The sequence below is a fragment of the Rhinoraja longicauda genome, chromosome 2, assembly GCF_053455715.1.
Source record: "Rhinoraja longicauda isolate Sanriku21f chromosome 2, sRhiLon1.1, whole genome shotgun sequence".
Taxonomy (NCBI): Eukaryota; Metazoa; Chordata; class Chondrichthyes; order Rajiformes; family Arhynchobatidae; genus Rhinoraja; species Rhinoraja longicauda.
The window spans coordinates 24395187-24407482 of NC_135954.1; the positions used below are offsets into that span (position 1 = coordinate 24395187).

The 12296-nt window shown below is 43.8% G+C and overlaps 1 protein-coding gene across 1 annotated transcript in view; it reads left to right on the forward strand.

The window, feature by feature from the left end:
- The first annotated feature begins 10610 nt into the window (after positions 1-10610).
- The window catches only part of wrnip1 (WRN helicase interacting protein 1), a 34536-nt gene continuing 32850 nt past the window's right edge, over positions 10611-12296 (forward strand). The window contains exon 1 of the mRNA XM_078415889.1: positions 10611-11596. Coding sequence (XP_078272015.1) covers positions 10700-11596 — 897 coding nt within the window. The 5' untranslated portion in view covers positions 10611-10699. The remainder of the gene's footprint in view (positions 11597-12296) is intronic.

Below are 12296 nucleotides of genomic sequence, written 5' to 3' on the forward strand. Positions count from 1 at the left end.
GCATGTTGAAATCTCCCATGACCACTGTAGCATTACATTTGTGACATGCCAATTTTAGCTCCTGATTCAACTTGCACCCTATGTCGAGGCTACTGTTTGGGGGCCTGTAGCTGACTCCCATTAGGGTCTTTTTACCCTTATAATTCCTCATCTCTATCCATACTGATTCTACATCTCCTGATTCTATGTCACTCCTTGCAAGAGAGTGAATATCATTCCTTACCAACAGAGCTACCCCGCCCCCTCTCCCCACCTGCCTGTTTTTTCTGTACGTTGTGTACCCCTGAATTATGAAGCCTGGGGAATGAATATAGGTAGAATGGCATGTGGGGAGGTTGAAGGGGTGAATTGGGTGTGCATCCAGGTGAGGCACAGTAAGGAGATGAGGGAGGGGGGGGGGAGGGTGTTGTAAGTTAGTTAACTAAAATTGGAGACGTTAATGTTCATACATTAGGCAGAAAGTTACCCAAGCTGAATACGAGGTGCTGATCCTCCAGTTTGTGTGTGACCTCACTGGCAGTGGAGGCGGCCCATGACAGAAAGGTCAGTATGGGAATGAGAAGGGGAGTTTAAATGGTTAGCAACTGGGTGATCCAGCAGGCCTTTGCAGTGCGAGTGCAAGTGTTCAGCGAAACAGTCGCCTAGTGTATGCTTAGTCTTGCCAATGTAAAGGAGGCCACAACAGGACAAACGTCACCTGTCCATGTTCTCCCGAACATTTTTTGTCTTTTTTGTAGAAAATGGCATCTGCGGTTCTTTGTGTGTACATTTATGTCCAGGTCACTTATATATATCACATAACCGAGGTCCCAGCACAGATCGTGCTCCACAGGTTACAAATCTTCCTTCTGGGGAACCAGTCTAACTGTTTCTGTGGTAACAAGCACCCAAATCCATTAATTTGTCTTTTCTACTATCAGACACTCCCTACAACCTAAAGACCGGGTTTGGCCCATTCCACTCCCATTCCATCATCTTCTCTTGAGCAGCAGCAGGTTTCTGAAAATGAAATCCAGTGGGTTTTTCCCTCTGATCTGGAGGACATCCAGTCTGACTGGGAGGCAATGCCACCTTGGTCAGGCTGAAAAATATGAAAAGCACAATGTCGGCAAGATTCTTCAGCATGAGGAGGAGGAAATGCAGGCTTCTCTCTCTCTGTCACCACATCAGCTATTCATTGAACCCACAATGCTATTGATTCTCCACATCTTGGAGTTACTATTTTAATGTTATTTAATTTAAAAAAATAGAAACAAGAAAAGTTAAGTTAAATATATAATCTCTCAAGAGTTATTTCATGGCTCAAAACAGCTCAATAGCATATGGGGAGAAACTCTGGGTGTTCCACTAGATGTCCCCATTCATTGCATATATCTTCGACACAATTCCCATTCTCAAAGCCAGAGGGCACTATATTAGATTTTCTGTGCTCAACTCCTGCTGCAATGGGACAGAAGGACATGAAAATAAACGGAAAAGAACTTAAAGACAAAATAAGCGGACGGATGCAAAGTCCAGGTCATTAATTAAGATAAATGTTGTACACATTATTCAAATATGGAAAATAGCAATAAAATAATTGATCAAAATGCAGCAGACGTGACAAAAAACAAGCATTCTAACAAATTAGCATGTACCTCTGATTTAAATCTGAGCTAAAGAAAAGCATTTTTTGCTGCATTTCCTGCAAAACCTTCTGCTTTGAATTGAGTGCATGTTTTACGAGTATGGGTGACTGTTAAATTAAACATTTGGCCCACCCAATGGAACTGAAAATGTGAGTAGTTTCATCATTGGGAATATTGACCAAGCAAAGGGCACATATATGAACTCACTTATTGTGCCAATGGATCTGGAGGATTTTGCAGAGGCATGTTTAACAAAACCTTTCCAGTGTTGTGATGTGCCTGCAATGAGTTGCCACATCTCTAAAGCATGCAGGAGGACAAGGATCTCTGCTTCCCACTATATCATGAGTTTGGTTAAATGTTTGAGCATTTTCCTCAAATAGCCAAAGGTTGTGACGATGCAGTGGTAAATTTTGCCAATAGTGTTTGCCTTTCCTGAAAGACATCATCTTAAATATAGAAGGTAATGCCTGTTTTCCAGAATCATTTACTGGACCCTGATTGTCCTGGGGATGGCTTGTTTGTATTCATGTATAGCCATCGTCATTTGAGGCAAAAGGTCATAGCCTCAGGATTAAAGAACATTCCTTTAGGAAGAAGAGGAGGAATTTCTTTAGTCAGAGGGTGGTGAATCTGTGGAATTATTTGCCACAGATGGATGTGGAGGCCAAGTCAATGGATATTATTAAGGCAGAGACAGATTCTTGATTAGTACGGGTGTCAAGGGTTATGGGAGAAGGTAGGAGAATGGGGTTAGGAGGGAGAGATAAATGAATGGCGGAGTAGACTTGATGGACCGAATGGCCTAATTCTGCTCCTTTCACTTACAGTGCCTTCCATAATGTTTGGGACAAAGACCCGTCATTTATTTATTTGCCTCTGTACTCTACAATTTGAGATTTGTAATAGAAAAAAATCACATGTGGTTAAAGTACACATTGTCAGATTTTATTAAAGGGTATTTTTATACATTTTGGTTTCACCATGTAGAAATTACAGCAGTGTTTATACATAGGCTGCCCATTTCAGGGCACCATAATGTTTGGGAGACATGGCTTCACAGGTGTTTGTCGTTGCTCAGGTGTGTTTAAATGTCTCCTTAATGCAGGTAAAAGAGAGCTCTCAGCACCTAGTCTTTCCTCCAGTCTTTTCATCACCTTTGAAAACTTTTATTGCTGTTTATCAACATGAGGATCAAAGTTATGCCAATGAAAGCCAAAGAAGCCATTGTGAGACTGAGAAACAAGAATAAAACTGTTCGAGACATCAGCCAAACCTTAGGCTTACCAAAATCAACTGTTTGGAACATCATTAAGAAGAAAGAGAGCACTGGTGAGCTTACTAATGAATGAATAAGTTTATTGGCCAAGTATGTGCATATGTAAGGAATGTGCCTTGGTGCTCCACTGACAAATGACAACACAAACATCCAGTTAACAATTAAGAATATAGCATAAACACATCAAAACAATAAGGATACAACATTACGGTCTAAACATGTGGGTGAAAATAAACCAGAGCAAAAAAGAGACTACAGATTTTGGTTATTGAATAGAACTACTACTCTTGGAAACAAGCCGTTTTTATGTCTGGCTGTGGCTGCTTTGACAGTCCGGAGACGTTTTCCAGAGTGAAGTGCTTCAAAGATTTTGTGGCCAGGGTGAGGGGTCAGAGATGATCTTGCCCGCTCGCTTCCTGGCCCTTGCAGTGTACAGTTCGCCAATGGGGGGAAGGTTGCAGCCAACAACCTTCTCAGCTGATCAAAGGTTGCAGCCTCCGGAGGTCGTGCTTGGTGGCTGAGCCAAACCAGACCATGATGGAGAAGGTGAGGACAGACTCAGTGATAGCAGTATAGAATTAGACCATCATTGCCTGTGGCAGATTGTGTTTCCTCAGTTGCCGCAGGAAGTACATCCTCTGTTGGGCCTTTTTGACAGTGGAGTCGATGGTGGCCCCCCATTTAAGGTCCCTGGAGATGATGGTTCCAAGGAACTTAAATGACTCCACAGACATGACTGTGGTGTTGATGGTGAGTGGGGGGAGAGGAGGGGGAGCTCTTCAAAAGTCTACAATTAGTTGCACAGTCTTAAGAACATTGAGCTCCAGGCGATGGCACCGAGACACCAGCTGTGTCACTTCCCGTCTGTTGGCAGATTCCTCCCCATCCTGGCTCAGTCCAATCAGGGTGGTGTCATCCGCAAACTTGAGGAGCTTGAAAGAGGTGTCTGTGGAGGTGCAGTCGTTGGTGTAGAGAGAGTAAAGGAGAGGGGAGAGTACGCAGCCTTCGGGGCTCCTATGCTGAGGGTCTGAGATGTGCTTTCCCAGCCTCACATGCTGCTTCCTGTCTGTCAGGAAGTTGATGATCCACTGACAGAGGGGTTCAGGCACAGTCAAATGGGAGAGTTAAATGCAGAGCTAAAGTCCACAAACAGAATCCTGGCATAGGTCCCCTTGCGGTCTCGGTGCTGGAGGATGAAGTGCAGGCCTAGGTTGACTGTGTCCTATATGCAAACTGCAGAGGGTCCAGCAGGGGGTTTGTGATGTTTTTCAGCTGGGCCAGTACGTCTTTCAAAGGTCTTCATGACTACAGAGGTCAGTACGACAGGCCTGCTGTAGTCATTAAGACCAGTGATCCTTGTCTTTTTGGGTGCAGGGACAATAGTGGAGACCTTGAAGCAGGCAGGAACAGTGCAGGTTTGCAGGGACTGGTTGAAAATGTCTGTGTAGATCGGTGCCGGTTGTTCAGCACAGAGCTTGAGGATAGAGGGGGAAACATTGTCCAGTCCTGGAGATTTCCAGCTTTTCTGTTTCCTGAGTAGCCTCTCCACCTCCGCAATTTCTATTGTTGGAGATGGAGAAGTGGCCAGACTGATGTTGGGCAGTGGACGAGGGCCCAGTCTGGAGTCAGGCTGTGAGTATGTGCAAATTGTTGATTGCAGAGGGGTGGGGGGGGGGGGGGGGGGGTGGGGAGGGGCCAGTCTTTGCAAACTGGAGTCAGTCTGTGAGTAGATGTGAATTGCTGCTTGGGGAGGAGTTGGTGGGGAAGGGCCAGTCTTTGCAAACTGGAGTCAGTCTGTGAGTACGTGTGAAGTGATGATTGGGGGGGGGGGAGAGGGGATCCCAGGATTATGTTTCTGTTTCTCGAACCTGCAGTAAAACCCATTAATCACAAAGGGACTGGCAGGCCAAGGCAGACCTCCACAGCTGATGATAGAAGAATTCTCTCTAAAATAAAGAAAAATCCCCAAACACCTGTCCAACATCAGAAACACTCGTCAGGAGTGCGGTGTGGATTTATCAATCACCACTGTCCACAGAAGACTTCATGAACAGAAAAACAGAGGCTACACTGCAATATGCAAACCACTGGTTAGCCACAAAAATAGGATGGCCAGGTTACAGTTTGCCAAGAAATACTTAAAAGAGCAACCACAGTTCTGGAAAAGGTCTTGTGGCCAGATGAGACGAAGATTAACGTATATCAGAGTGATGGCAAGAGCAAAGTATTGAGGAACTGCCCAAGATCCCAAGCATACCACCTCACCTGTGAAACACAATGGTGGGGGTGTTATGGCCTGGGCCTGTATGGCTGCTGTAGGTACTGGCTCACTTATCTTCATTGATGATACAACTGCTGATGGTAGTAGCATAATGAATTCTGAAGTGTATAGACATATCCTATCTGCTCAAGTTCAAACAAATGCCGCAAAACTCATTGGCTGGCGGTTCATTCTACAGCAATACAATGATCCCAAACATACTGTTAAAGCAACAAAGGAGTTTTTCAAAGCTAAAAAATTGTAAATTCTTGAATGGCCAAGTCAACCACCCAATCTGAACACAATTGAGCATGCTTTTTATATGCTGAAGAGAAAACTGAAGGGGACTAGCCCCCAAAACAAACATAAGCTAAAGATGGCTACAATACAGGCCTGGCAGAGCATCACCAGAGAAGACACCAAGCAACTGCTGATGTCCATGAATCGCAGACTTCAAGCAGTCATTGCAGGCAAAGGATATGCAACAAAATACTAAACATGACTACTTTCATTTACATGACATTGCTGTGTCCCAAACATTATGGTGCCTTGAAATGGGGGGACTATGTATAAACACTGCTGTAATTTCTACATGGTGAAACCAAAATGTATAAAAATGGCCTTTAATAAAATCTGGCAATGTGCACTTTAACCACATGTGATTTTTTTTTCTATTACAAATCTCAAATTGTGGAGTACAGAAGCAAATAAATAAATGATGGGTCTTTGTCCCAAACATTATGGAGGGCACTGTATGGCCTTCTCTTTGACTGGATAATGTAATTGCAAAAACTTTTCTCTGTATCTTGGAACACATGACAATGATAAACATAACTAAACTTATTGTCAGGAGCAGGTGAGATAAAACCTGTTTTTCAGCTGTTCATGCAATAATCGATTTTCTTAAGTAAAGTATATATTTATATTCATATACAACTGATGAATTAAAGATTATGTGGGACACAATGAACAGACCTCTGGTGCAGTCAATTATACCTGTATTTACCTATTTTGAACAGAATTTTAACAATCCACGAATAGTACAAGGTAGGACGAAAATAAGCATTTGAAGCTTTGGAGACATAAATTATAGATAAAAGGAAGAGTGGAACATGGGATTCTTGATGTGAATTTGAGAACTTTCAATGTGGTGAATCCAATCTTCACAAAAAATCACAAAATGAGTAAAACGATCACTTCACTATTGCCCTTAATGCACCATTTCCTGTTTGTTGTGTTGTGCCTCTAGCTTCACATTCTCTGTCACACTTAACCAGAGGCAACCTATCCCATGCTATTTCTTTCTGTGACTTTTGAAAAAACAGATCATATGGAGGGTACATTGCACCCTTGCCAAAAGTGGCTCAGATGTTCCGACTCTGAGTCATCCAGTGCAAAGACGAGAACAAAAATCTGGACTGCAATATTAGAGGTAACGTCTTAAAGATCAGGCATTAAAACGAGGCTCCCATCTGCCCTCTTGATTGATCATAAAAGTTCCCTTGGAACAATTTTGAAGAAAAGCATACGAGTTAATCCCAATTTCCTGACCCCTATTTATGCTAAATGCAGTATATCTGGGCAGTATCATGTTGCTATTTGTGGGAATCTGCTGCAACTAAATTGGCTGCCTACATTATTTAAAATACTTCAGGTATCTCAGGTGACATAATGCACTTTGTATTGACCTGAGCTTGTGTAAACAAATAGATAAATGTACATATTCTTTCTCTTTACAGAATGAGTCATTACAGAATTTATTTGCATGTCCCTAGTTACCACCCCACAGTAATTATTGGCTGAATAGCAATTACAAAACTCTCAGAAGTTTACAAATAATCGCAATTACTGGGAATCCCTGAACATAATAGGTTTGATGTTTCGAACGTCACAATGGTTTTAAAGAGGGAGATTATCTGCAGTGGTATTTAACAGTCAACATCACAATGATGCATTAAGCCATTAACAACATGGCGGACAGTGCACTGGAAGTTCAAGAATAGGTATATATGTTAAGTCACCAGTAAATTATTAAACAATGATTTATTGTCAAGTTGAATTTGTTAGAAAATGTACTCTTTTATAATAAAATGGGAATTTCAGATTAATTTCCATGATGTGAGTAATGCAAACAAGATGAACCCCACGATTGTCATTGTGGGGAAAGTTTAGTCTTGTTGTACTTAAATGTAATTTGATTTGTTATGCCATCATAATTTTACATAATCCCAATTTTACAGCTCTATAAGACTGTTTTTGCTGGGGTTTAGAAGGATGAGGAGGAGACCTAATTGAAACTTACCGAATAATGAAAGGCATGGATACCGGGAGACTCTAGGACCAGAGGACAAAGCCTATGAATTATAAGAACATACCTTTCGAGAGGAGATGAGGATTAATTTATTTAGCAAGGGGATGGTGAATCTGGAATTCATTGCCACAGATGGCTATGGAGGCCAAGTCTTTGGGTATTTTGAAAACGGAGATTGATAGGCTCTTGATTAGTAACAGTGTCAAAGGTTACGGGGATAAGGTAGGTGAATGGGTTGAGAGGGAAAGCGAGATCAGTCATGATTGAATGGCAGAGTTGACTCAATGGCCAAATGACCTAATTCTGCACCTCTGTCTTGTGAACTTTGAGGGGGTACTGAAGAGCTTTAAAAGAATGTTGCCTAGGTTAGGGGGCTTCAGCTGGGAGATGCTGGACAAGCTTAGATTGTTTTCTCTGTAATGCCAGAGATTGCAGGGAGACCTGATGGAAGTATATAAAATTATGAGAGGCAGAGATTGAGTAGACAGTCACAATCTTTTTCACTGTGTGGAAATGTCAAAGACGAGAGCATAGAGATTTATGATGAGCAGGGCAAAGTTGAAAGGAGATGTACAGGACATTTATTTTTACAGGGGGTGTTGAGTTCCTGAAACACTCTGCAGGGGTGGTGGTGGATGCAGATACCACAGTGCAATTTAAAACACTTTTGGATAGGCACACGGATATGCATGGAATGGAGGGATGTGAATCACATGGACATAGATGAGTTTCGTTTATCTTGGCATCATGTTCGGAGAAAAGATTGTGGGCCGAAGGGCTTTTTCCTGTTCTATTATTATTGCCAACATCCTGAAATAGCCAATCACATTTGCACTTGAATTTGATGGATTGAGTCAAAATCGATTCTGAAAAGGATAGGAAGTAAACCAATTCTTTGATGAGATAAACAATTGTAATTGGCTATTACATGTTAAAAGTAAAATAAAACCAATTGTACTAATCATATTTCCTGGTAATTAAGTTTGCATTACTTACTAAATCTGTAGGAACTCCAACACAAGCATTAATCTATCTCACAGAGCAGCCTTCCCACCATGGACCCCATCTATTCTTCACTGCTGCCTCGGGAAAGCAGCCACCATAATCAAGGAAAGACACAAAATGCTGGAATAACTTGGCAGCATCTCTGGAGAACATGGATAGGTGACGTTTCAGGTCAGGACCTTCTGAAGATGTGGCCTTACTCCATTTTATGTATTTCTTTGGTAAATCAGCATCTGTAGGTCCTTATTATAACATAATCACGGACCTTTTTTTCATCCCAGACATTCCTTCTTCTCCTCCCTCCTGCTGGGCAGAGAATACAGAAGCTGGCCACCAAGCATGACATCCAGAGGCTGTGCGCATCGTTCAATCAGCCGAGAAAGTTATTGGCTGCAACCTTCCCCCCACTGACGAATTGTACACTGCAAAGTCCAGGAAACAAGCGGGTAAGATCATCTCTGACCCCTCTCACCCTGGCCATGAGTTCTTTGAAGTATTTCCCTCTGGGAGGCAACTCTGGACTATCAAAGCAGTCACAGCCAGACATAAAAACAGCTTCTTCCCACGAGCAGTAGTAGCTCTACTCAACAGTCAAAGTCTGTATCCTTTTTTTACTCTGGTGCTTTATTTTCACACGTTTCAATTATAATGTTTTATTTTTAATTGTCTGCTGTATATCGTGTTTTTACCATATGCGAGCAAAGCACCAAGTCAAATCCCTTGTATGTATACATATTTGGCCAATAAATGTATTCTGATTCTGATTGAAAGCACCTATCAACAGATTCAGGAACGTCTGCTTCTCCACTGTTATCAGACTCCTGAATGGTCTTCCCATGTCCAGGGTATAATCCCGATCTTCAAATCTACCTGATTGCAGACCTTAGACTTTTTCCTCAGTAAATGTAATGCTATCTCACTGTAACACTCTATTCCAGTGTTTCTCAACCGGGGTTCCCCAGAACACTAGGGTTCCGCTAAAGGTCGTTAGGGGTACCTGCGAGAAATTCCCCATGCCGTGGAAGTCTCCCCGAAAATGTGGCACCTAGGCTGGGCAAGGCACCCAATCTCGACCTCATCGGGACATCCATGGCCGATCGGTGAGTTGAATTTGCAACCTGCGGCCAGGGCTCTGGAACTCCAGCCCAGCTTGGCCAGCACATGTATCCCCATAGCCGACTTCCTTGGCCGGCTTTGCAGGCTGGTATCTGCCCCCCACCCCCAGCAGCCTAGGTGGACTGTTCCAGTACCGTTGTATCCCTATTGGAGGCCGTGACCTCCTTTGGTCAGGTAAAATGGATAAACCATTTTCTGATTTTCTGGAACCAAGAGTGGCAGAAAATCAGTGGTGGAACTGTAATGAGTAAATATTAAATTTAAGTGCAAGATTATATAACTATATTAATTAATTAAGACGTGGTTAAACTATAAAACATAGCAGACAAGCCAATTGCCACCTTTTTGGGCTGATTATCAATTTATGTGCAAATTTACTTCAACAAGTACTTCAGGGAGTATGGAGAGAAGGCAGGTACAGGTTACTGAGCTGGATGATCAGCCATGATCATATTGAATGGCGGTGCAGGCTCGAAGGGCCGAATGGCCTACTCCTGCAACCTATTTTCTATGTTTCCGTTTCTAATATGTACTTCAATAAGCAAGATGACATTATACTCTAAATTACTGCAATTACTGGTCATATGTGGGTTTGTTTTCCCCAGGACTAGAACCAATGTAGAGCAGAAATACACATCCTTGCTAATCATATGTGATTGTCGCGTTTAACACTGCTGGTCCCAACACAGCACTAACAGGCCATTTACGTTAACACAATGCGCCAACTAAATAATTGGTGCATTCTACTCACGAAAATATTCCTACCAACTTGAAAAAGCTCTACTAAGTAGTTCGTTTCATTGATTTCAAAGTCTCGTTTCCACCCAGGAAGTTACATTGCACACAATGACAATATTTCCGGATTTCTCTGTGTAAATAATACCTCGTGTTCGTAGATAGCAGTGTTGTTTGAAATGCATTACTACAACTTTTATTAGCGGCACCTGAGGGCATCTCGCCAGTCAACTTACATAAACACTATTTTTTTTCTCCTATCTAAGTTTATCTAAAGATAAATTACCCAGACAAAATATAGAGATTAATGCGTGAATTGGTAGCACGTGCAAAACAAATGGAAAGCGGGAAGCGAGTTTGCAGAAATGGCGCTTCACAGGCGGAGCGGGGAGTCGGTGGTGCAGTGTCCTGTCTGTTCGGAGAAGATGGAGAGTTTTGAGATCAATTCCCACCTGGACCACTGCCTGGGTTTTGGAGCGACGGTGGGGAAGGAGCCTGAGGAGGAGGAGGAGGATGCGGAGTGCAGTGACCAAGGGGAACCCGGCTGCAAGAAGACGCGCTGGTCGCCGACACTGGGCGATGGAACGCGGCCCGGGAGCCGGCGCGTGTCGGCCGCTCTGTCCTCGGCGCCGGGCAACAGAACGCAGCCCGGGAGCGAGTCGGCCGCTCTGTCCCCGGCGCCGGGCAACAGAACGCAGCCCGGGTGCGAGCGCGAGTCGCCCGCTCTGTCCCCGGCACTGGGCGATGGAATGCAGCCCGGGAGCCGGCGCGAGTCGGCCGCTCTGGCGCCGGCTCTGGGCGATGGAACGCAGCCCGGGAGCCGGCGCGAGTCGGCCGCTCGGGCGCCGGGCAACAGAAAGCAGCCCGTGAGCGGGGCGCAACCTGCGAGCAAGCACCACGTCCGCTCCCCGGTCTTTGCACTCTTCCAAAAGACCCACAGGTCGCCGAGTCTTGCGACAGCTTCGCCCACCAGGACCGATGATGCACCGGAGAGCCCGGCACCCGGGTGCATTGCTTTCGCCTCTGCTGCAACTTCGGAGTCTGCCGTTCTCTACTCTGAAGCAAAGCAGGAAGACCAGAGAAAGCTGGTTTCATTACAGCAACTTGAAGCAAAGCCTCTGGCGGAGATCATGAGACCCGGTGATTTAGCAGAACTTATTGGCCAAAATAAAGTTTTGGGGGAAAACACGCTCCTGAGAACTCTGTTGGAATCACATGATGTCCCATCCATGATTCTGTGGGGTCCACCAGGATGTGGGAAAGTAAGTACATTGGAGAAATCCGCTGCTGCAAATTTCCTGTTAGTTATCCTCGAGTTAATTAATATGTACTCCAACATTCAGTTTATTTGCACAAAGATGTGTAAACATGGTGTTTTATGGGATGCATTATATGAATCGGTGGTCTGAGCTTCCAATCACATTTTCCACTCAACAACGGTACCCGACTTCATCCCTTCATGTTATCCTTTCCTGAGCTTCCTCATCCAAGCCATTGTTTTCCAAAGACTTTACTATCTCAATGATGGCCTTCTCTCCATAGATTGGTGTCGATCTGATCAGTTCAGTTTAGTTTATTGTCATGTGTACATGGGTACAGTGAAAAACTTTGTTGCTTGCTCAGCAGAAAGACAATACATGATTACATTCGATCTGTTCACCATGTACAGATACATAGTGTAGGAAAATAACTGCAGATGCTGGTTCAAATCGAAGGTAGACACAAAATACTGGAGTAACTCAGTGGGTCAGGCAACATCTCAGGGGGGAAAGAATGGGTGATGTTTCAGGTCAAGACCTTCAGATTGATGTCGGGGAGAGGGCGGAACAAAGATAGGATGTAGTAGGAGACAGTGGGAGAACAGGAAAGAGGGGGACAGAAGAACTATTGGAAGTCAATGTTCATACCGCTGGGGTGTAAACTCCCCAAGCGAAATATGTGATGCTGTTCCTCTAATTTGTG